General features: G+C 47.3%; 4 protein-coding genes across 6 annotated transcripts; 3 read left to right on the forward strand and 1 right to left on the reverse strand.

Moving 5' to 3' along the window:
* The first annotated feature begins 3,655 nt into the window (after window positions 1–3,655).
* On the forward strand, window positions 3,656–8,216 carry LOC129590413 (chitin deacetylase 1-like). 2 transcript variants are annotated; one of them, XM_055485621.1, is made up of 10 exons: window positions 3,656–3,739; window positions 3,825–4,100; window positions 4,332–4,447; window positions 4,552–4,573; window positions 4,778–4,947; window positions 5,114–5,265; window positions 5,383–5,403; window positions 6,271–6,781; window positions 7,315–7,663; window positions 7,912–8,216. In XM_055485621.1, exons 1-10 carry the CDS (start codon window positions 3,688–3,690, stop codon window positions 8,043–8,045), a joined length of 1,803 nt encoding a protein of 600 aa, XP_055341596.1. In that variant the 5' UTR covers window positions 3,656–3,687; the 3' UTR covers window positions 8,046–8,216. The 2 variants fall into 2 exon arrangements, with proteins under 2 accessions (XP_055341596.1, XP_055341597.1); XM_055485622.1 differs by lacking the exon at window positions 5,383–5,403.
* A 562-nt stretch (window positions 8,217–8,778) lies between these two features.
* LOC129590395 (chromobox protein homolog 2-like) lies at window positions 8,779–13,078 on the forward strand. Of its 2 annotated transcripts, none has more exons than XM_055485598.1 (2): window positions 8,779–9,294; window positions 11,797–13,078. In XM_055485598.1, the coding sequence occupies exon 2, from the start codon at window positions 11,878–11,880 to the stop codon at window positions 12,655–12,657; it is 780 nt and encodes a 259-aa protein (XP_055341573.1). In that variant the 5' UTR covers window positions 8,779–9,294; window positions 11,797–11,877; the 3' UTR covers window positions 12,658–13,078. The 2 variants fall into 2 exon arrangements, with proteins under 2 accessions (XP_055341573.1, XP_055341574.1); XM_055485599.1 differs by having other exon boundaries at window positions 8,779–9,135.
* An 854-nt stretch (window positions 13,079–13,932) lies between these two features.
* LOC129590483 (ionotropic receptor 25a-like) lies at window positions 13,933–19,310 on the forward strand. Its single transcript, XM_055485740.1, has 16 exons — window positions 13,933–14,250; window positions 14,334–14,594; window positions 14,708–14,783; window positions 14,871–15,103; window positions 15,223–15,401; window positions 15,625–15,684; window positions 15,767–15,922; window positions 16,016–16,378; window positions 16,558–16,653; window positions 16,835–17,077; window positions 17,153–17,561; window positions 17,639–17,720; window positions 17,811–18,041; window positions 18,256–18,467; window positions 18,553–18,685; window positions 18,749–19,310. Exons 1-16 carry the CDS (start codon window positions 14,100–14,102, stop codon window positions 19,194–19,196), a joined length of 3,333 nt encoding a protein of 1,110 aa, XP_055341715.1. The 5' UTR covers window positions 13,933–14,099; the 3' UTR covers window positions 19,197–19,310.
* On the reverse strand, window positions 19,272–24,072 carry LOC129590484 (DNA polymerase theta-like). The gene is made up of 9 exons (XM_055485741.1): window positions 23,432–24,072; window positions 23,289–23,371; window positions 22,260–22,878; window positions 21,317–21,898; window positions 20,789–21,021; window positions 20,189–20,607; window positions 19,995–20,110; window positions 19,693–19,936; window positions 19,272–19,630 (listed from the first exon to the last, which is right to left on the reverse strand). The coding sequence occupies exons 1-9, from the start codon at window positions 23,823–23,825 to the stop codon at window positions 19,465–19,467; spliced, it is 2,856 nt and encodes a 951-aa protein (XP_055341716.1). The 5' UTR covers window positions 23,826–24,072; the 3' UTR covers window positions 19,272–19,464.
* Window positions 24,073–24,218: the final 146 nt, after the last annotated feature.

Genomic DNA, 24,218 nt, shown 5'->3' on the forward strand with positions numbered 1-24,218 from the left:
TTGTTCACTGTACCAAAAGGAATCTCCTCTTCGGCGTAACATGTATTTTATAAAGTTGTCGTACTGTGACTGCACTTTGGCTTTAATGTCATCGGGGCATATGCGCGGTAATGTTTGTTTGTCGTCAAGGCTGAAATTTGTGCATTCACCATACGAATGGAAAAAATCTTTACATTTAGGACAAAATAATTTCCCATTGTGTAGTCGATAGCTGTCGAAATCGATGAATTTTGGATGTACAATTTTGTCCGCGTTACAGTGTTTCCGATTATAATATTTTGAGCGATCTCGTTTGAGGGAATTCTTGCAAAGTCGTGGAGGATAATATTTTTGACTGTGAACACGTTCGCGCGAGTAACTGCGGTGCGACTCACGACGATACTCGTAACTACGGTTTCGTTCGCGATAATAATTTTGGCTTTTCCAGTGACTTGAACGATAATGTCTTTTATTGTCTTGACTGTCGGGCGAGTAGCGACGGTAATGTTCACGGGAATACTGCGAACGTGAGCGGTCACGATGCGCACTGGGTGACCGATTGCCATCATAACTGCGGCGATCTCTGTAATATTCATTATGTGCGCGGCGCCGGCGTGGGACCGGTGACCGGTGGTCATCTGAACCGCTAAAGTCACTATAATTTTCATGACGAGCGCAATGTCGGTGCACGGCGTCGTCTCTGTTGTTACTGTACGAGTACAGGTCACGATCAGCAGGGCGATTAATTTCTACATTTCTCGACTGTGGAACTGAGCATTCTGCTTTGTCAGCATTATGTAATTTTACGAGCACAGAACGAATGTCAGGTAATGTAACTGCCTTTGACAATGCCAGAAACTTCCGGTATTCTGGTACATCAAAAAGCGTGCGGTGGACTTCAGCAACTTTATAGGAATCGGGCATGTTAGGATCGATTTCGTTAAAAAGTATCTGTAATTCATCGAGAAAATCGTTAATGTCTGTTCCTTTTTGGTACATCATTTTGGATAATTTAGGGCGTTTCTTGACGACATAATCAAAAGGAAGAAAACGATCAATTAATTCACTTTTCCACTCTTCGTAACTTAATTTTGAGCATGTAGGCCAATTGCACTCAAAGTATTGACGTGCTGCATCACCAAGGTAGGTAGGTAATATGCAAATTTTCTGGATTGAACTCCATCCGATTGCATCGGCAGCTCTCTCGAATTGTTGGAAGAAAGCTGTTATACTATAATCTGGTTGATCGTTAAAAACTTTGATTTTGAAATCCTTCCCACTTAATCTTTTTTGCGACTGTAAAGCAAGCGCTTGCAACACGCAGTTAAAATCAAACTGTCCTTGCTCATTTGTAATGTTCGCGATATGAGGAGGTGCGATGTGCTGCGCAGCTGTGTGTACGGCAGACTCTCTCTGGGCAGTTGCTAACTGAGCGCTATGCAAAGCAATGGGAGTGAGTGACTCATCGGAAGGCTCATCATCTGAAAATGAAATTAATGTTTCTTCCCGTTTATAACGTTTCTCCAGTCTGTTGTGTAAAAGCATCGGTTCTGTCTGACCGGCATCGGTGCGTTCTGTGTTCCCACGCGCTGTGGTCTGTTCAGTGCCTTTCCTTGTATGTGCGCGTGCATCTGTAATGTTGCAGGCCAGCAGGGCAGGAGACACACGCTGGACAGCAGACGTTGATGTTGTGCTGTCTCTGTGTAATGTCGGCACACTCGGCACTGAAGGCGCGCGGAGATTTTCAGTGTTGTCATTCTTCACATATCCATTCGGCAAGGTGATGTTGTGCTTCACCATGTGGGAAGATAATTTTTCAACATAGCCTGACCTAGACACTTTCCGGTTAATGTAAACGTTAAGACTATTGCTGATGTCCTGCAACTGCGCTTTGGTGAGTTCACCAAGCTGAGACTGCAAACTTATCTCCTCAGATTTCATTGAACTGGTGGACCATGACAGTTAATGTTGTGCTCTCAGAGCATCTAGACCAGTGTTTACGATTCACAAGGAAGTTTTGGCGCGAACCAGACCACGGCGGCACAGCAGCGCCGGGTGAACAACGGTAATATAACGGTTAGCCAAAGCGCGAACAAATAATGCAGCAAAAATTATTTTTCTATATTCGCAGTTTTAAGATTTTCTGATAAAATGGCATCGTAACAGGAACAGTGATATTAATTAATTTAGCGTTCGGAAAATTAATATAAAACTTTGATGTTATTAATGTATCAAGACCGAAAAATGCAAATCTCACTGCATCAACTGACACAGTTACACTCACGAAACGGCGATCCGTTCCGGGACTTCCGTTGGTTGGTGTGGGAAGTGGCGATGGTATGTAAATCGCGGGTGTAGGCTGCAGGCGTCCAGGTGGTATGGTTCTTTACAGGAGCGCCATGTAACAGTGGCCTATCTGGCTACTGTTCTAGTGGGGTGGCGATCAGCCTTTACCACGATTAAACGGCTGTTGGTGTGAAAGGTGGCACGGCCGGCAACGATGCTGGCCGAGGACGCTCTTACTGATGTACACAATTACACAGGTGGCTCCGATTGGGATGACACAGGTTCATCCCAAGCGGTCAAACACAACAACGTAACTCAAGGCATGTTTAATGACAAGGCGTTCAAGAAACGGAGCAAGGTTGTAAGCAAGGGTTTCGGCAAGAGGAACAATCAAGTAGATGCAAGCTGTAGCAAGCTGAGCACAAGACTGAATTCTAGAAATTCATGAGAAAGGAAACTAGCCGGTAAAATGGACAAATTCATAACGCGATGGAATGATTCATCATAACTAGGCGGTCTTATCGTTCGTACAAATACTATCGCTACAATATTTTGCATGATAAACCGGACTACTGCCAGTACTCGTACTTCCTTACTCGTAGTCGTAGACTCGTAGGTACTGTATTTCGGGATCTCCCCTTGTGGAAATAATTTAATTTTAAGAAATAATTATAGTGCACACTTTACATGTCATCAGCTTCCCGTCTTGTGGCAGGTGATCGTTACCATCGTTAGCACAAAGGCCAGATTCCAGAATAAAGTACTGTACAATATAACCACTGCACACCGATATTACCGTGTTCGCGTACAGAAGCGAAAATCATAAGTACACACCCGGCAAGCAAATGCCAGGCTTTACAAACTTATTCTACATACTGTACTTATTGTTAATTATTGTACCGTACTCATATATTGTACACATGTCATATGTTACTGGCTTCCGCTTAGTGCAGTAACACATCAAAATTTACAGAGATAACTCGATTTTGCAGTTTTTAGGGACATAACAGATATGATTCCCATACTCCTTTCCGCCGTATACGAGTTAAACAAGGAAATTTACGCTCCTTCAGTCACGTAGCGGCTTCGCGGAGTAGTGAAACCTATATATACCTGAATAATAACCTAATATGTAGTTAAACGGCTTGCAAATATTGACAGCACCATTCCGGTTTTGTGATATGGACAATATGCGCACTTCTACTACCGTCGCGGAAAAATGAAGATGTTCGGAAGTGGAATTTGCTGGCAACGGCATGGCATCGTTGTTACTCATTGTTAAGCTGTCCGCAGGCAGTATGTCAGTAGCAGCAAGGTGTTCGTACGCCGAATCAACTATCAATCTTCGGAGACTTGGCGGAGGAACTGTTTCACTTGCTGCTTACCGCACGCTGAGCACGCGCTGATTAATATTTGTCAACCATGCGGCAAGTAGCGGTGATATTCCCGGTCTTCCTCCTCCAGATAGTCAATGGTACGTAATCTGCGTGTGGCGTATAGGTGTACTTAAAAACCGTGACGAAATGGTGACCTTTGTGCAAATTATGTTTGGCGCGCAGTGTACGGGTCGGAGGCCAAGCTGAGCCGGCGTGTACGGCAGGCGGGGGCGTTGGCGCGTGATGTGGAGTGCCTAAAGGACGTGGGTCTGTACCGGAGACCGGTGAAGGAATGGGACGATCCCACTAACCCGGTGCTGACCTGCAGTGATTTCTACGAATGCACGCACCTCGGCACCGTGCGCTACTCCTGCGGCAAACGTCAGCGCTTCAACGTCTTTAGTGGTTCTTGTGACTACGCCAAGAACGTCAACGAAACCAACTGTGCCACCACGTCCAGTAAGTCATGCAGTAAAAATATAGGAATATGACCTTGTAATCAAAAATAGATATCTACACTCATATCGCCTTATGCGGCACCATTTTGCTGGCTCGAGCGTTAATGTCGAATTATTTTTTTCAGAGGCTAATTAATATAATAGTAATGATCTTTAACTTGTGATTTGTGAATATGTAATTGCACGTGTCCATATGAATATTATATGGTTGCCAACACAGTTACGCTTTCAGAGGTGGGTCGACCGCAGCTGCAGGCGGCCAACTGTCCTGCCGGTCAGCTGGGCTGTTTCGGCAAACAGTGCATCCCCACGGAGAAGTTCTGCGATGGCAATCAGGACTGCCAGGATGTAAGCAGATTTAAATTTTAAAACTTTTTTAGTAAAGTGATATTGTTCACGTCAGCCGTACGTGCATATCCTAATTTATGACATATTGTGTTAATTATTTGCAGGGTTCGGATGAGGCTTACTGCGGTACGTACTCTACCCCACGTGCACACATGTACAATACATATAATGTACGAATGTAACAGCTACGGGTAGTCCACCGGCGTGGTAATCCAGCCGCGTTTCTTCATGGTCCCCATATGCACAAAAAACCGGTTGATTAACGGTTAATGTCTTAATCAGTAACGGCATGGTCGATATGTACATTAATTGTATGTTGGCACTTGGTAGGAATCAACGATGATCCTAATGCGGCCCCGGTGTGCGACGAATCCAAGTGCAAGCTGCCCAACTGCTTCTGCAGCCAAAAGGGCACGCGCATCCCCGGTGATCTGGATCCGGCGCAGGTGCCGCAGATGATCGTCCTCAGCTTTGACGATGCCGTCAACTCCAACGTTCAGGTAAAGCACTATAAGAACTAAGCCCTAAGCGAAATATACGACTGCTGCCGGAAACAGAGAAAGGTGCTGGCGGTACAATGTCATAGTGGCAATAAAGGCAACTAGCACTCGCTACGCTTCTTATGTCGTCGATATCTAACCGAGTAAATTATTTTTTGTGTTCTAGCCCATTTACGACGCATTATTTAACCCCGACCTGAAGAATCCCAACGGATGCCCCATTCGTGGCACTTTCTACCTGTCGCATCAATGGACTGACTACCGCATGGTGCAGCAGCTCTTCAAGGACGGCCACGACTTCGCCTTGCACTCCGTGTCGTAAGTGCATGAACATCCGCTTGCTAAACCCGCTGCCTGCATATACACACAATATTTACGCCACTGACACCGGCTTTCTTTTCTCTCTATCTTCTTCATGTGCGTTGGGGGCAACAGTGGCACCGAGGCCGCATCCCCGTAAGTTGACCGCTTCCCGCAGTCACTAAACTGTTGTAAACCTGTACGAATAGAAAGAAGTGCAGATAAGAACGGAGCATGCTCCCGAGAAATGATGACAGTTTAACGGTCTGCAGTGTACGCTTTGATATGCCGGTCGTTAAATTAATGGCAGTCGCCGCTACTGACCGACCTTGTGTTTAGGCAATAGGCCACTAGTGCATGCGCTATGAATGGCTGGCATTGAACTTCTTGTTGCCGAATGTTGCATAATTGTCCACAGTGCCAAAACAAACCAGCAATTTTAACTGCAGCTGTGTAGCATGGTTCTTGTACGTCTATCGCTGCTGTTGTTGTACGTGACGTGCTTTGGGCTTGGCGTAGCTTACTGATATGCTTCAGATATTGTGCGCTGGACTACCTACATAACATTCATAAAATTAATGCTAATCATACTTCTTCTGTGATTATGGTGGTTAAAAAGACTCACGAGCTTACATACGTACACAACTGGATATGTATACGACCGTGTTACTTTGCATTATGTTAACAATGTCTTTAGTTGGACAACTACAGTACCATAATTATTAACTATTAGCAACAGACCAACAGTAAACGCCATAGTAGTTACAAAATTCGTTATTTTACATCGGAAATTCGGATGCGGATATTTGTGGCATCTGTTAGTGCTATATCAAAACAGTGAAAATACATTACATATGTTTATAAATTACAACCTCTGCTTTGAGATGGTATTATAATTACTATTAATTTTATTATAATTATTATTATTTTTTGCTGTACGGTACATGCGAAATTTCAGATTTATCCAGCAATGCTGGACATTCTTCGGTAGATTCGCTACCAAGCCTTTCGCATGTATTACAGACACAAACGCCCCGAGAACTACTGGGATTCGGGTGACATCATCAAGACGTACACACAGGAGTTCATCACCAACCGCAAGATCGCCAAAGAGTTCTCACAGTTCCCCGATGAGGCCTACTTCAAGGGAATGCGCGTGCCGTGGCTGCGGCTGGGCGGCAACCGACAGATCCAGTTCATGCAGGCCAACGGCATCCTGTACGACCACACGGTCTCTGCGCCGCCCGGGCCCGCCAAAATCTGGCCCTACACCCTGGACTACCGCATGCCGCATCGTTGTATGGCCGCCAACGACCAGTCCTGTCCCACACGCAAATTCCCGGGATCCTGGATCTTCCCCATCAACCAGATCAACGGCTCCATCGAGAGCGGCCCGGCCAAGGGTCAGTACTTCTGCACTATGATGGAGATCTGTCCGGCACGCGGCTACGACGAGATGCTGAAGATGCTGCAGAGTAACTTCCGGGCGCACTACGAGACCAACCGGGCGCCGCTGGGTCTCTATTTCCACGCTGTGAGTCTTATGTTGCCCGTGTTATGGTGCTAACAGCGCTGCCCAGTTCCCACGAGTATGCGCGTCACTTGTGGCCAGATAAGCAGTTAAGCAAATCTGATAGACCGGCGATGACGTTGGCCGACCGGGCCAGGCCGGCAACGGCAACACAGTAGACGGGGTAGCGACGGTTTTGCCGGCAAGGCAGTTAGTTGTCTTATCAGCTGTACATCGCTTTGACCTGGATAAACATCATTAACGTCAATTGCGGCCGCACGCGCTGATTCATGATGTGTTGATGATTGCGCAAACCCGGATCAATATAGGATGGTTTTGTTTATCGCGCCTATTTTCAATCTGCACCCGTTCTCGTATAGTTGTTGTGTATTGGTTACATAATTAGGGAATCACTTTGATTGCCCCTGTACATCAGGTTGAGTCATGAGTAGGTGTCGGGTGATAATTGGTGAACTGATTATGCGCGACGTGTGATAGTACAATGACATCAAATTGCGCAATAGTATGCAATAGTTACGACGCGCCTTTTCTTGTAGCGCTGGTTCATCGACGAGGGTCACTTCCCGGCCCTGCAGGACTTCATCAAGCAGGTTCTGAGTAATTACACGGACGTCTACTTCGTCACGGCCTACCAGGTGATGAACTGGGTGCAGAACCCCACCCCCGTTAACCCCAAAATGGATGCCTTCGCTTGCCCCGCCCGCGACAACGTTCCCGCTGCCTGCGCGCCGGCCGCCGCCGCTTGTGGTGAACTCCCGCCCATTAACAACGCCACTAACACGCCGTCCGGTGTGTTTTTCACCTGCCGACAAAATGCCAACCGCTGTCCTCTTATGTACCCGTGGATCGGCAATTGGCTGGGCATGCCCGACACCTACGAGAAAGGTACAACGACAAGTGCAATACTTCTGTAACACACGTGCTACCGGAGGTGGCACAATTAAAAAATTGAAAATTAACAATTAATATTGCACTAATCCTGCACAACGAGTACCACTCTAGTTTTGTAATATGGAATACATATATGTTAAGATTCACCATAGTACAGCATGATGAATCAACTCGATATTATACACAATAGTATTTTAATGTACTAATTTAATAATTTAATAACTATGCGCTTTTTCCTGCAGGGTTTGAACCAGTGGGCGGTCCACCGGTGACCGCCGCCCCAGCGCAGCCACAACCCCAGCAAGCGGCAGCCCAGGCGGCTCCCGCTCAGCCTCAGCCACAAGCCCCGCCTCCACCTCCACCCCCTCGGGCTTAGTTTTTATTTTAGCGACAACGATTAAGCACAATTCTTATTTGCTGATTAATTGTTTTTTAAGTTGTACCTTTGCGGTTGAAGGCAAACTCAGCGGGTAGACGTTACATTACTGTTTGGAAAGAACTTCAGTTGAAGACTTCAGTTGAAGAAATAAAACGGAAGTACTAGTGATGCAGCCGTACTGATTTTTTGCGCCTGGTTATCACACCCAAGAAAACTGGAATGCGCGAAAGAAATACAACAATGAAAAGCTTTTTTAGCCGAAGTAGATGTATTTTTATAAATAATGTATGTCTGGAGTTATGGGAACTTGGTACGCGCAGAGCCGGAAGAAGTCATTGATACGCCGTAGCACAGAAGAAGTCATTGATACGCCGTAGCACAAGGCTCGAGTATTGAATATTGCGGTTTCATTTTCAGGTGGTTTCTGCATAAACTGGGACAAATGTTGATTCCCAGCTAATACGAGCCCTTTCTGAGTAATACTGTAGTACTAGAATGTAAGAATAATCATTCAAATGTAATTGGCAAACACTACTGAAACCAATAATTTTTGTCGTGAACTGGCCAGAGCGACGGGCCGGGCCAGACAGCCAGACTGTCTGCGTTTAGTGTGTTATGCTGCGACGAGTCGCTTGCCATGGTAAGACATTTGTCCGGTACGGCTTGCATGAAACTGAGCACAACATTTTGTGGTGTGGTGGCAACAGCACGGTATAAAAGCTGGCAAAGTGGCATCTTCTAAAATTGTTTCTTGAATTGTAAAAGTAAAAGGTGTAAAACTATTGATAGACTGATATAGTTAGTTATCCAAGCGGTAATTTGCTGACTATTTGAATGTTGGTTAATAGTTGCGTCAGTAAGAAGGGATTGTCTTTTAATTGCAACAGTTCTTCGCTTGATATAACAATTGCAGCGTCGTTTTCTGTTTGTTTGTTTTGATCCAGTGTTGCTATCCGAAGTCGGTCGTAGTCGAGCAGTGCTGTGAGAGCCGCCGGTCCTTTCCTGAGACGATTGGACAGAAGGGTGCACGTGGGGGCTGCAAGTACTGGTGTGAAATAGCAGAGCGACGGTGGATGGGAGCGCCAAGGTAATTATTGATCGGGGAACCAACTGTGTGTGTGTGCTGCGAACGGCGAGCGAGTGCGCAGTGACTGATCGCATGTCAGGGACGGAATGCTGCTGATGTTCTTATCCCACGGGACGATTAGCGACTACGCTCACAAGGCTCCTTAAGGCTTCTTTAGAGGTACATGTTCGATAATTTTTTGCCTTGCTTGATTTTTGTGTTGTCGTCGTTTGTCGAATAGATTGGCGCGCGTGCGAGTGATTGCAATAGCAGGCAAAAACTTACAATTGACGTCTAATTGAGCAGTAAATCAAGGTGATTTCCGTGATTTCGGTTTTTTATTGGTCTTGGGAATTTTATTTAAAACTCCTTATTTTGCGTTTGCGATGCGTTAATGCGCCAACTGAATAGGTGGCAAGTGTTGCGCTGGTTGTTGGTTGTTACTGTTTGAATTTACTATATTTCCTCGTTGCACCTGCATCGTTAATATAATTATTAGTGTGGTTAAATTTTTACGGTAACTGAGTAACTCGCTGTGCTTTTTTAGCTTATATACATGTATAAAACATAACCTTTATTGTTATCTCCAGTAATTGTTGGGGTTTTACGCAAAAATCACCTTTATAAGTCGTAAGTGTTTCAGTATATGATTACGGTACTCGTAGTAGAAATAAAAATGCGGGATTTATTAATAATTATTCAGCATCTTACCATTAGTTCAGTTTAAGGCTATAACCTGTAGACTGTAATTAGAGACTGAAATACGTACAGTAAGTAGTAATCATTGTTGACTTGACGAAAGTTGGAACAAGTGTTTTATATGTTTTATGAACGTTTCTTATTGTTTTATTTGTAAACCTTTAGGAACGTTTTTTGGTATTAGCTGTAGATATTCGATTTTAATAAAATGAAACAGTTCGCTGATTAATTTAGTATACTGTATGGATATGGAAATGGTCGACCAAATCGTGACTGCAAGAACTGCAGTATGTCCTTATCAATCAACACTTTCAACAGCAATAATAATTGTTGTTATTGTGCAAGCAGTCTCAGCTGGCTGGCGAGAGTACTGAAGTACTGCGCATGCATAGTTGTGGTTTTCGGCTGCTTATTGTTAGCGGTGGTTGCAGTTTATGCAGCGGCGAAGAAAGATAATACGTGAGTGGAAGGTGTTGTGGAACTACCTCATCGATAAAATATCATGCGTTGATTGTTCTACTCGCGCCGCACACCTTATTTCCGCTGACATCAGCCGCAATGCGCTAGTGCAGTACAGTACTACAGTGGAAGTACGACGTAACCTGCTGCGGCAGCCGGCCAACGTTGGCTGGTACTTAGGTACTTACTCTACTCTGTACTACAACTGCTAACTTGTAAGGAAATGATGAGTGCCATGCAAGCTGCTGAATTTCAAGCGTTTTCCCTAAAACTGCGCGCGTCTTCTCGAAATAGAGAAGAGTTTCTTTTAAAATACTGCTCAGTACACCTTTATTGGTCAAACCAAACACAAGGCGCAATGTATCGAAACATAATAGATTAACACAAGAATGAGTTACAACAGGTAAATCTCATTTAATTTATCCGCTTCCCCAACGGTCCCGAGTACAGATGTCGCGTTTCCTCTTTGGATTTCAAGCGACAATCGTTGTCGCAGAAATTCGTGTGAGCGAGACTCCCCGGTATGTAGCTGCAGTCTTTTGCCTAATTCTTTGACAATGGCAATTGCAGAGGGTCCCCATGGTCCCATCGTTTCAAAGGCAATTGGTGCAAAAATGTAACGGCCGACTGCTCTAGTTCTCCTCGCACAGTCGCACCCACTGGATATTCTGCTGGCTTTAATTAGAATTAATTTGCAGGCACTCAAAATATCTGTTTTGTTCTACTGCTGCTGAGTACAGACTTACTTACCTTTATGTAAAAGTGCTTAAATTGCACTAAAATATTTTCACGTTGGGGAGTTTGGCAAGTCTCTTTTAAATAGAAATTATTGTAAATTAAAATAAGATGTATGTAAATACTATAATATAGTACAACTCACAGCGGCATAAATTAATGTCCAGAGTACTGACTGTACTGTATAAAATATACCCGCAGAGTACTGCATAGAATATATATACCCGCGCAGGGTTTGTAGTTATACTTCTCGTTTGTCGACCTTATGTAATAATTGTTTCTGTTCTGTGTTGTTTCCGGTAGTGCTATCGTTATCTGCCGGTTTCAGGTTTACTTCTTTCGGAGAAAAGTCTATAAGTAAACGATGCTTGTGTCTGTATGTGTTAGATTAAAGAATTTGCGTGTATTTTTAATGCACAACGTTGTCGCAGTGAATACCTTGTGCAAACTACACTGTTCCATCGTGCTAACCAACCATATTCTGATATTCATTGCGCGAATTTTTTTAAGCCGTAAATTGTAAGTAGGCTTGATTCAGTCCATTCAAAAATTCACGCGTGAATTAACTTGGTAACATTTTCGTCTAAAGTATCGCTGACCAAACCTGTTTTATCCATATCTAGTATCTTGCACGTTTTCCGCAATATATTTTTCACGAGACAGTATGTTGAAAATCTTCGAACAGCGGCGAATTAGCTGCCTGAAATTAAGCGAAGCTTTAATGCGAAGTGTTAAGCTTTTTGCACTTAGGTGATTAATATTGCTTATGAATGATGAATTTCGTTGCAGGTGGCCTAGTTTTTTTGTCTTGCTATTGGTGTGCAATAACTATCCGTTGGAATAATAATCTGGAGCGTTGACGTAAACGGAATGTCAGGGATGTCGGCACTTTTGGATATCGGCGAGCAAGTGTATAAGTGTGAGTTGCTCAAGGAGCGTCGAGTAAAGAATGGTCGCACGGAATACCTGGTGAAATGGCGGGGATGGTCGCAGCGCCACAACACCTGGGAGCCCGAGGAAAACATCCTGGATCCGAGCCTCATCCGCGCCTTCGAACTGGAACAACAGAGCAAACTTACCCGCAAACGCCGCCGTGGACGGCCCCCTACCAAGAACAAGGAGCTTCGCCCGGAGAACACGGAACGCACAGAACGATCCCGGTCTCCATCCCGTCCCAAGTCCCAGGGCCAGAGCATCTCCACGCCTAGCCCGCCGCCGGCGCAACCGGCCGACTCCGATGACGCCGCAAGTGAGGTCACGGACCCGGACAGCATGGCCTTGGAGCGCGGCCAGCGCCGACCCAGCGTGGACGTGGTGGCGGGCGGACCGCCGCCGCTGCCGGTGGAAGCGGACCCGACAGAGCCGGTGCGCATCAAAGAGGAACCGGTGGAGGCCTGCATTCCCATGACCGTGCATCCAGGGACGTCGCTGCAGCACATGCTGGATTCCTCGTCCTCAGCAGACGAGGAGAGTGTGGAGGCGGATGGGGACGAAGTGGAGGGCAAGCAGTATACCCAGGTGACCGCCGGTGGGGTGACGGTGACGTTTGAGGAATGGAAGAGCAAGCGCCTCTTTTATGAGGCCTTTACGCCCGAGCAGCTGCGCATGGCGCCCCAACCGGTGGCGGACGCGCGCGCCGGATGTAGCTGAAAAGCAACTATGTCAGTATGTGTGCCCCGTTGTCGATCGGTGAACCGTTTTAGTTGAATTGTGATTTGCGGTGCGTGTATCGTTGTGTTGTTCGTTATTGACGTATAGTAATTTTTCCTATCGCACGCTTGTATATTCCTGAGCGGCGACGTTCTCTGCCGGGATGCGGACCTCTTGTGAGTAGCAAATGTCTGTCTGGTGTCAGGCGCATACGCTTGGTTTTTTTCCCATGATTTTAATTACATTTTTTGCCAGTCTGCCGAGCCGCCGGCATAAGTCTGGTGGCTGCCGGAAGACGAACAGATTCTTATGTAGATTTTGTACTTTTTTTTGTTTGCCTCTGCACTGACTGCACCGCGTTACTTGTTGGTTTTTTTGTTTTGAACAGCTAATATATAATTAAAACAGGCTAAAAGTTTGATAGTGCTTCTGGTTAACTTTGATTGCCTCCATGTATCGTTGTAAATGATTCTTGAAGTTGGTGAGATGATGATGGTACCGTGACCGGCAAAGGGCGGCAGAAATCTTTTAAAATCGCTTCACACTCAAGCAAAGTTACTCGCAGAAGCGTTGCGTTTCCTTCGGTAGTAGAGCCACGCCGGTGTCCTTCAAGACTGCACGCAAGGACGCACGTTACCCAAAATTTTCATAGGAGAGAGAGTCTGGGGATCTGATCTGATCGCACGTGTTTACTCAGCGGAAACAAAACAAACACACCGCGAAAAGTAGCTGGCCGGAACGTTGTTGCTGCCCATGCGGACGCGGTGCGCCGGATGCTGTCATCTATGAACGCAACGACTCCGTGCTATGTAGAAATGTGGAAACACCAAACTTTTTTTTCAAGTTTGTTTAGGACGTATACATGCGCCAGGTTTAACAAGTAAGCTGCGCTGCTGCAGCCGATGCCGGTAGAAGATCCATTCTTTGCTAAATTCTAAGCGCTAAATGGAGGGTGTTGTCGACAAATATTGGCAAACTGCCGAGGTTCTTTAAACGTAATAACTGGGGATTAAAAAAACGAAACGCCATAAATAATTATTTTACCCAGAACACATACAACCACGATGTTTAAAACTTACCACAGACCGCTACGTAATGAAATGACAAGTACTCGTACTGGCCAAGGAAAGATGAGCCGCCCTGTGTACACCTGCACCGACAGCGTTAACGTTACGCCGTCATTCACGAATCCCTGCTGGATGGGATTACAGCTGGGAGAAGCTGTCAGCCGGTTATTTGTTTTATACTTCCTGCACTCTCTGGGCTGCTCAGGTACTTAACTTAGCGATGAGGTAGTGATATTATCTAGCGAAGGCTAAACGCTTCGGTAGCATATACGAGGTGTATGCGCGTGCAAAACGAAGCAATGTATCACTGAACTTGCGCATATATACCCACTGCTTTTGTTTACGGTTTTATGATTATCGTATCTTCATTACGAGATGTACACAGCAATCCTTTATGTTGTATTGTTGACGCTGGTGGGGCGGCTACACCTCTCCTTGGCGACCGGAAGCGACGACGCCGTCGCACCACGAACAGTCGACTCGCTTCGAAGGGAGAACACAACTGGCCCGTTGATCGTCCGCGTGCGTAAGTGATGTCTTGAATCGTTCGCAATGATTAGCAATGATTTATTTTATATTCGGAACAAGTAGAGAAAGAGTTGATTGCAGTTGTGGTGGCTGATGCGCGGCACTACATCTACGCCGACTACGCTCGCTTGGCGCTGACCTTCCTGCAGCAGCGGCAGCTGCTGTATTCGGCGGACAGCACAGCTGCCACGGGGGGCAATCATACCTTAACGGGCTACACCGCTCTCCATGCAGGCGAGGATCCACCAGGTCGACACGACCGCAACGATGAGCAGGCGTTCGTCCTCGAGACGAGCGTGGTGCTGGCACCCAGGAACGACAGCGACGCCACCTTTTACCGGGGTACACAATAATGTACATATTTGCATGTGCGATTTTGTATTTACGAAACACATTCAGTGTGTCGAAAACTTAAAGTGACCTTTCTCGTAAGCCCGTAATTATGGTGATTCCAGTATGCCGGGCCTACCGCGATGGCTTCGGCGGCTCAAATCCGGCGGACTTTATCTTGGATCTGACCGTGGCGCCGCTGTAAATGACTGCTCGACTATGATCGACAATAATTGCCAATGCATTAAATTAAGCTGTCGTTTGTTAAATAGCGTGCGTAATATGTAGGTCATCGGCAGTGATCAAGTCATTCGCCGTTAACCAGGACGTGCCCAGTGTTAGCCTGATGTGTTGCGGTCCCACCGAGCGCATTCAGGACGTCTTCTCGTCGCTGCCCGCCCGGGAGCGGGCTCGTCACCTGGTGTTGACACCGCCGTCTAAAGTATGGTTCCGGGTGATCCGCGACTACGTTGTCAGCGAGAACATGTCAACTGCCGCCGTCATCATGGACGACACTTTCGGTAGTATCCGTTGTAATGTCAACGGCGACCACTTTGATTTCTTAGATAGGCAAAATAAAGTGCACTAAAATATACCAAAGAATCAAGCTGATCATGACAAATGGTATCGATGTACGCAGAACTGGAGCGGGCGCAGCGGATGCTACTGTCGGACCTGGGTTGCAAACACATCATCCTCAGACTCAACTTCGATGACGAACTGGCGCTGCGCAACTTCACCACCAAGATGATCGTACAGGGCATCCGCAACTTTTTCATCATCGCCAAACCTGACAATGCAGGGAAATTTCTCGAAGAAGTGAGTGCGATGCTAGCCGAGAATACATGTGCGCGTCCAAATCTTGTTTGAATTTTAAGCGTGATAAAAATCGTATAGCGCTAACTATTAAGGTCGTCAACAAAAGACTGCCGATTCTAGCTGATTAAAAGTCTGCATACAGGAATGTAAACTATTTACACCAATTTGCCCATTTTATATAACACTCAGTTTATTCACAACCAGCTTAATAATTTGCTTGCAGGCATACAACCTCGACCTGGTGGACAGCGGTCGACGTCCGCACTGGTTTGTTATCAGCAAGGCAGGAGTTGCTTAAGCAATTAGCAAAATACCGTAAATAGGAATATTAGTCAGCCGTTTGTAATAATGATATGATTTCGCAGGAGTACGGTCATGTGCAGTGTCCACAGTGCAGCAGCGGACAAATCGTCAAGCTGAAACCGATGATCCAGGATGGCGATCTGCGCTTCCAGTTCACCACTTTCGTCAGCGACCACTCCGACATGCGCGACATTGCTCGTTACGAGAACTATAACGAGGTGAAGGTTTCGGCTAGTTGAATGCATCTTCCGCGTTAAATGTCTGATTAAAGTCGGCTACGTCATACTTAAAATTCATTGGCTAACTGGTAGATCGATATGCTGTACGTGCTGGACGGCAGTCGTGCCGGCCTTTCCGCTTACGTGGCCGCTGTCAGATCACTCAACAACAGTCACGACACTCAACCGGCTCAAGCCGGCACTGTCGACAAGCAGGAGATAACCGTAACGTGCGACGATAAACCGCTAGTCGGCGGTAGCCCGACAAAGGTCAAGGTAAACTTGCGACAAGGTAAACCGACGGTAGATTTGCTGGGTTTCATCAGCGGGCAGCAGTTGCGGGGAGTGCTGGGCCAGCTCATCCCCGGCAGCAAACACAACACCAGCCTTATAGATGCCAAACTGGCCGTCGAGGAGCAGACCATCCTCTACGAAATTACCAACATCACCAAACAGGTCAGTGGCGCATCTGCATGGTACGCTGTATTATGATATGTCCTGGCTGTCATCAATTAACATGCGCAGGCGGTGCAGCTCCCGACTTAAGTTTTTCAACCGCTTTTCCTTGTGAACGGCTGTATAAGACACGACCGCAGGTAGTGCATGCGCAAAGTCTTACACCGTTAATGTTGTAGTACGGTACATGGAGTCATAGCGAGGGCTTGCGCGACACCCGTGGCCGCTTTCCGCGGGCCATCACTTCTAAACGCCTTAGGGTCACCATTCTCGTAGTAAGTGCGGTTGAGTAGTTGTAATCATATGCCGTGCATTATATGTACTCGTACGATTCTCCTGATTGCAACAGAAGTGATGCATGCATACGCTTGTACACAGATTCATTTATGTAGGCAACTGAGCACCAGTTAAACAACGGTCGATATTGCTTGTGCATTTACTGTTGCACTGTTACAGGAAGAGCCTTTCATTTTCCGGACGTTGCTACCGGATAACGACACGGCATCGAGCAACCGACCGGTGTTGGCTGCGCTACGCAAGCCCAAGTACAACTACACAGGCTATCTCATTGATCTCATCCAGCGCATCTCTCAGGAGCTCAAGTTTGAATATGACCTTTACGAGGTGCCAGATCAGCAATTCGGTGCGGTGGACGAAAACGGCGAATGGAACGGGCTCATCCGCGAGCTAGTCGACAAGGTACGTACATTTCCGGGCCCTAAACTGCAGCGTGTCACTGTCGACAGTAAATCTATTGGGGGATATTCCTGGCAGAAAGCCGACATCGCCCTGGCGCCGCTGTCGGTAATGGCGGAGCGCGAGAACGTGGTGGACTTCACCGTGCCCTATTTTGATCTGGTGGGCATCAGTATCCTCATGAAGAAAAGCGGCCAGGAGCAGTCGCTCTTTAAGTTTGTCACGGTTCTGGAGGCGCCGGTCTGGGGTTCCATTCTCGGCGCCTACCTCCTGACCAGCCTTCTCATGTTCATCTTCGACCGCTACAGCCCCTACTCGTACCGCAACACCCTCCTCAAGACACAGCAGCAGCAATCGGAGGCCGCCGGTAAGCCGGCAGCGGACGCCGACAAACCCGAGGGGGCTGACTTTAATAAGGCCGATCTCATGCAAGCGCCACCCGCCGGATCCCTCCCAGCCGAGCGCGACGACATCCACGATGAATACGGTGCGCTGTGATGTGGCAGAATCAGTCAGATTTTTGGTTGTGCTTTTATCTTCATAGTCAAGGCTTCTCATTAACAGGCACCCGGGTCTTCACCCTCAAGGAAAGCTTGTGGTTCTGCATGACGTCGCTGACACCTCAGGGCGGTGGCGAAGCCCCACGGTATGTAATGAGATGAGAAGCCAACGCCCCTTGCCAACGAAGTCTTGACCCGTTGCGCGGTCTGTAATCACTGCTTTGTGACGGATGCAGGAACTTATCGGGTCGGTTGGTGGCGGCGACATGGTGGATGTTTGGCTTTATTATCATCGCCAGCTATACGGCCAATTTGGCCGCCTTCTTGACCGTCTCCCGCCTGGAGACACAGATCGACAGTCTGGACGCCTTGGCCCGACAGTACGGTATCCGATACGCGGCACTGGAGAATTCCGCCACCGAGACCTACTTTAAAAGAATGTGGAAGATAGAGGAAAAGTTTTACGAGTGCGTAGAGATCATTGTTTCGGCTCATCGGTCAAGTTTGTCATTATAACAATGCTGACTTCCGATTGCGTGTATAATGGCGTGAAGTTCGTCGCACATACAGCTGTGCTAGATACCTTAACCAAAGCGCATTCATTATGACCTTTACTAGTGTATCCAAAACGTTAGCAACTGTTTCACGTTGTATGTAAGCGTAACTATACTGCCAATGTAGGATTTGGCGCGACATGAGCCTGAACGAGAGTATGAGCGACAAGGAGCGTGCGGAGCTAGCGGTTTGGGACTATCCAGTGTCGGACAAGTACACGAAGCTGTGGTTGACCATGAAGGATTTTGACAAGCCCAAGACTTACGAGGAGGGCGTTGACTGGGTTAAGGCTACCAAAGTTCTGCCGTCCGGCGAGAAAGACGGCTTCGCACTCATCGGTTAGTGTCTTACTTCCATGGAATTGTTTGCCCTTCTCTTGGGACTGCGCATGCATAGATGGCTAACCTTCACGCGCATTGACAGGTGACACGGCCATCCTGCAGTACAAGGCCAACCTCGACTGTAATCTAACAATCGTCGGCGAAGAGTTCTCGCGCAAACCCTACGCTCTGGCCGTTCAAGAGGGATCTCCGCTGCGAGACCAGTTGTCGGGCGTGTAAGAACATTTACAATGTGTCTTGGTAGTCAGACTCGCTACGATTAATTTTTTATCATTCAGAATCCTGAAGTTGTTGAATCAGCGCGAACTAGAGCTAATGAAAGAGGAATGGTGGCAGACGCGCAACCAGAAGAGCTGCCAGAACAATGAGGACGAGAACGCCGGCATCTCCATCGAGAACATCGGCGGCGTCTTCATCCTGGTGCTGGTAGGCACGGTGCTGGCCTGCGTCATGCTAGCCTTCGAGTACTACTGGTACAAGCGTCGCGCTCAGAAACAGCAAGCCGACATCAGTCTACCGGGCGGAACGGCAGCGGCCCAGGGCACTGCCAAGCCTGCAAACATTAACCTGCAGCGCTACAACCCCAACCTCAACACCAACCCCGATCTTAACTTCCACAACGTCTTCTCACAGGCCAACCTTATTCCGGTCAGCAATAGTCCTGAACTCGACGCCACACCCAAACATCTCGATCCGCAACGCAACGCGCACTCTCACGCCGAATAGCAACGGATGATCATGTACTCGTTTGCTGTTCGGTTTTCGTTCTGTTCGATCCGATAATGCTGATATTTGCTTAGTTCTCTGTAATCAGATAAAATGCTTACAAATTGTTCATTAATGAGACAGACTTGCTAGAAAAGAGACAGATCTATCACAAAGGATCATCGCACAAGTTCCAACCATAAAAAATCCGAGAAGCAATAACAAAAGAGCAAACTGTATGAAGATCAAATATGCGACAATAATGCGCTGGGCTACTATATCTATAGGCTCAAGCCATGAGCTTATTGGGAATGACCAGAAATCCCTCCACCTCCATATCCGCTTCCACCAAACGTCGTGCTTCGGTAATGACTAACTGTGCAGCCTCCACGCTTGGCAAAGCCAGCATCCCGTTAAGCACCACGTTACTCTTCATTCCGTCAGCCATGTCCATCCTAAAAGTAATAAATCATTATTTCTGCACTACGGAATTGTAAGTTCAAGAAAAACAACTTACAGCTCGAAGGGAGTCGCTTTGCGCAGCACATCGGCGACTTCCGGCGGCTCAGCCGTGGCCAGTTTGGTCAGGCTGGCGAAACCGGCATCATGGAGGCACCGAGCCTGCAGAGCACTGAGCTGGACCACCCGCACTAACTGCACCAACTCCCGCTTCACCCCGAACTCCAATCGGCTCTGAAACTGTTCGAAGAGCAACGCCATACTGTCCCAGTGCAACTCCTCACAGAACACCGTGATCATCCCTACACTTCCATAATAAACGCTTAAATTGCGGAAAAAAAGCGGAATTGCACCTCTAACCTGAATAGGAAGCAGCTCCATGCTGCAGCGACTGCAAGACGCCTTTGTTGACATCGTACTTGCGCGCCACTTTTCCCAGACCGGTCTCCAGAACTAGCTCGTTCAACATCAAGGCACTACAACATACGCACTTACGCTGTGACCGTTCAAAATACACAAACATATTTTCCTTCTGCGCTTGTAGATGTACATACCACCAGAAGCGTTTAATCCGGCTGAGACGTAGCGGTTCCTTCAAATCGTTCCTGACCCCTTTGAGCAGTGCTGCTTCATCGACGCCCACCAAATTACCCACTTTCTGCCATTCTGGCGACATTTTATCCCAGATGTTCATGAACTGGTAGAAATTGATGTCGCCGATGCTGCGCACCACGTTTAACGGCGTCACCAGATACAGAATATGCAGCTCATTCTGCAGGTTGACGTTGGGCCGGGCGGCGGACAACTCTTCAAACACTGTCTTCCCGTCTTCCGGCGATAACCCTGAACAGATCACCGCGTTGCCCAGCTGGGTGGCTCGCACACCGCTGCCCCCGTCTTCGTCGGTCTGGATGAAATGTGACTGCTCTAACGCGGCAATCACACCAGCGGCGTATCGCTTGCACTCTTCTTCCTAAAATATTACTCAACTCACAAAATGAAAGAATAAGATAGTCAAAACCACAGAAGCACCGGCTACAGACTGCAATAAATTTTTTACAATCAATGGCAAATGAAAGAATCGTAGCAGTTTCTCAATACACGCTAATTTTGTAAGTTTTGCTATTAATATTCAAGTCCAGTCAGCAACGTACGCTGTTCAGTTCACAGGCAAAAAGTGCCCCCTGAAGATATGTGAAGATGTGATCGACGCATAGCGCCGCCTTATTAACAATAATTTCCAGGACAGCGCGCTGGACGGATGCGCTGGGAGCGTCGCACGATCCAATTGACAAGCAGCTTTTCAAAGGGCGCGCTGCGGCCGAAAAGATGGTGTTGACTGCTCGCACTTCTTCCGGGGTGTTTTTACATATCAAAATGCTTTCGCCTGCAAACACGCACAAAGTCGAAAAAGTCGCAGAAATTAACATTTACATAGTTAATAAAGTGTGACCTCAAGCCTGTTCGTTAGTAAATATGAATACAGTATTTCTCTGCTGAAGGAATCGATATGATACTGCAGAGTGCAGAGTGATAAGAATAATACTTCTACAAAATAATAATAATAATTTGTAATAATAATAATCTGCACTTTACGCTGTAGTGTACGTACTTCGTTCATTCTTTATTGTATGTGTGTAGCTAAGCGGTTTTCTAAGAGTATTCAGGACATCGAATCGCACCTTGTGTGTCCACTCCCTTCCGACCCGCTCTGCCAGCCATCTGCCGATACGTCAAGGGATCCATCCCCTTCATAGTGCCCTCGTATACCATTGGCGAGCGAATAATAACCCTTCTAGCTGGCAAATTTACTCCTGCCGACAGAGTGGTAGTAGCCACTAGCACCTTAATCAGTCCCTTGCGAAACCCGCCCTCCACCACTTCTCGCTCATCGGCCGTCAAGCCGGCATGATGAAAAGCCACCGCTTGCGGGATGGTCTTCCGTAGGATGGCGTCCAGTCCGGCCGGTGTCCGTTTCAGCTGATCAAGGAGTTCGTTCAAATGTTCAGTGCGTACCGTGTTGGGCGGAAGGGTTTTGACAAATTGTGCACTAATGTTGAGAGAAGCTGTCTCGCACCAGTTCTTCGTGGGACAGAACACAAGCACCGAGTGTCCTCCCTGCACTGTCTCCAGACACAAACCGCACATCTGTTCGGGGTCGAGGATGTCAGAGATTGCAGAGAGGTCGCGCAGTTTCGTCCACTCACGATTGTATAAGAACGAGCCGAGTTTGATCGTTTCCGTCAATGAAACGGGACGGAAATCTGCGAAATATCACCAACAAATTTTTGTTAAAAAAGAAATTTTACCGGCCTTGCCGGGTTAGAACTGGTTAGCCTCCAGAAAAACAACAGCTAGCGACTAGCGCTGTCAGTCTGTCGTTGACAAACACCGTCAGATCTGAAATTGCCAAAGATTTCTGTGCTAAATGCCCAAAAAACTATCTGGAGTTTTTTAATAAAAAGAGAAAACTTCAAGTGGGGAAAACGAAAATTAATTTAGAAATTCGTACTGAACTTGAGGTCCCAGAACAAATGATTTTAGCCACAGCAACAGCGCACTGTTACGTCTTACGGCATGACGGCTTTGTATGAACGATTTTCCTGGAAGCGACAAAATACATACCCGTGATATACAAATCCGCATCCAACCATTTCTTCACGAGCGGTAAATTCGGCAATGTCGCACTCATGCCAACAATCTGAATCCATCCCGTCTCGGGCTGCGATTCGTCCTCGCAACTCCGCGTCCGGTTTACGTACATGACTTTGGTAAGCAGCAGCTCCAAAAGATATCCCCGGGAATGATCACCCACCAGGTGCAATTCATCCACCACGACTACGCCCAGCTCCTGCAACTTGCCCTCCTTCATCAGACGATTAACCAGTGAGTTGGCGCGCTCAATGGTGCAGACAGCCACGTCCAGCAAGGCCAGTCCGCCGCGCGGATTGCTGTTGCCGATATAGCCGCCCACACGCAGACCACTGCCTTTGAGGAGGCGCTGCAGGCCAGTGAGCTTTTCCTGGGCCAGGGCCACGAAGGGCAGCACCAGAAGGCCCTTCCGTTTGGTCTCCACCACGCGCTTCAGCAGCAGGATTTCCGCCACCAGGGTCTTGCCGGCGCTGGTGGGCGCCGAGAAGACCAAATTACCTCCATTAAGGGCGCGGCCGGCGCCGATGGACAGGCAGGACGCCTGCCAGGGGAACATGCTGGTGATACCGGCTCGACCGTAGGCGCATACGATCTGATAAGAGAGTAATCCATACCATTGCCGTGTAGTCAGAAATCAGTCAAAAACTATCCATTATAACTTTTAAATTATAATAAATCACATTCAACTGACTTAAATTCATCCATAAATTAAACAATTTCAAAAAAATTCCACAAGCTAAATCATGATCGTTAATGCAGAAACGAGAGGAAGTAAGCCAAAGCAATTAGGTAATTAATATTATCCACCGCAACTGCACTGCATTAATTCACAACAGACCACCCCCATACACACTGCCATAAATACAGTAGAAGTATTAAATACCGTTCATTGACGTATAGCACTGACTACTAAAGTAACTAAATTCATAATTTACTATGCTTGCTGCCTTGCACCATTCTTGCTAAAGCACCATTCTGGCTGAATCTGGCATTCGTACGTACCTGTTGGGGCAGTCCCCACGTCGACAGATCCGTAGAACATCCTTCTAGGATGGGCCCTTCGGGTGAACTATCAGCATTCTCCCCTAAAAAGTACAAAAAGGTTTAGGCTCTACAATGTTTTTACTGACGCCCAACATTCTTACCTCCATATGAAAGCTCCTGCGCCAAGGAAGCAGTATGAGTAGACTCAAACAGTACGTCCTGGCTGCGGACGGCTACTGGGTTGCGGTTGGCAGAATAACCAGTGGAATTAAAGGGTTGCGGGTAAGAAGCGCGGCTCTGATCCGAGGAGGCAGACGGATGCAGCCGGTTGCCAATATGACCAGTCTGCAGCGGGCCCCTGGGAGCACTGGCCAGGGGCAGACAAGGGACCGAGGCGGTGCTGGCAATTCCGCGTCCTACGGGCTGCGGCCGCGGAGGATTTGGGCGAGGTGGCCGAAAGGCGTTTCCCGGCACCATGTGAGGGTGGTAGCGCACGGGAGGCCGGATAAAATCAGCACTCCGCGCTTTATCCTTGCTGGTGATGATCTTTCCCATTTTGGATTTATGTTCACTTACGGTTACCAGTTAGAAGACTGGATCGTTTGCATGAACGAGCACGCTAGCTGGCCCCAATCCACCGCTTGGTATCGCATAACGATCATCAAGCGTTAGCTAGTAGAACTGGCAAAAAATTAATTACAAACCAAAAAAAATGCAGTTTTGATTTTAAAAGAAACTCGGAAATTTCGAAAATGAAAAGTCTTTAAGTAAATACATAAACGGCCAGAACTCAGAAATAAAAGGCATCAGGTGTTTCAGGTTTTTGCGAGTTTTGGCTGGCGCGGTGTCGAAATGGACAAAAGTTGCGCAACAGCACTAGGCATAGCAGGGGGTTGATACATTTAGTATTTCTGCAAAACATAGTTGAGCCCGGTACGCTACTACACT

The sequence above is a fragment of the Paramacrobiotus metropolitanus genome, unplaced genomic scaffold (assembly GCF_019649055.1).
Source record: "Paramacrobiotus metropolitanus isolate TYO unplaced genomic scaffold, Prichtersi_v1.0 Parri_scaffold0000040, whole genome shotgun sequence".
In the NCBI taxonomy this organism is placed as follows: Eukaryota; Metazoa; Tardigrada; class Eutardigrada; order Parachela; family Macrobiotidae; genus Paramacrobiotus; species Paramacrobiotus metropolitanus.

What these genes read in the sequence shown, in the direction of transcription:
- LOC129590484 (XM_055485741.1), bottom strand. Translation starts at nt 23,825, where the DNA reads ATGGGAAAGATCATCACCAGCAAGGATAAAGCGCGGAGTGCTGATTTT. An exon ending in GCAGGAGCTTTCATATGGAG is followed by an intron (nt 23,372 to 23,431) that starts GTAAGAATGTTG and finishes TGTACTTTTTAG; the next exon opens with GGGAGAATGCTGATAGTTCA. An exon ending in TGGAGCTGCTTCCTATTCAG is followed by an intron (nt 19,937 to 19,994) that starts GTTAGAGGTGCA and finishes ATGGAAGTGTAG; the next exon opens with GGATGATCACGGTGTTCTGT.
- LOC129590483 (XM_055485740.1), top strand. Translation starts at nt 14,100, where the DNA reads ATGTACACAGCAATCCTTTATGTTGTATTGTTGACGCTGGTGGGGCGG. An exon ending in TCCGCGAGCTAGTCGACAAG is followed by an intron (nt 17,078 to 17,152) that starts GTACGTACATTT and finishes TATTCCTGGCAG; the next exon opens with AAAGCCGACATCGCCCTGGC. An exon ending in CGAGACCAGTTGTCGGGCGT is followed by an intron (nt 18,686 to 18,748) that starts GTAAGAACATTT and finishes TTTATCATTCAG; the next exon opens with AATCCTGAAGTTGTTGAATC.
- LOC129590413 (XM_055485621.1), top strand. Translation starts at nt 3,688, where the DNA reads ATGCGGCAAGTAGCGGTGATATTCCCGGTCTTCCTCCTCCAGATAGTC. An exon ending in CAACTGTGCCACCACGTCCA is followed by an intron (nt 4,101 to 4,331) that starts GTAAGTCATGCA and finishes TTACGCTTTCAG; the next exon opens with AGGTGGGTCGACCGCAGCTG. An exon ending in CCGTCAACTCCAACGTTCAG is followed by an intron (nt 4,948 to 5,113) that starts GTAAAGCACTAT and finishes TTTGTGTTCTAG; the next exon opens with CCCATTTACGACGCATTATT.
- LOC129590395 (XM_055485598.1), top strand. Translation starts at nt 11,878, where the DNA reads ATGTCAGGGATGTCGGCACTTTTGGATATCGGCGAGCAAGTGTATAAG.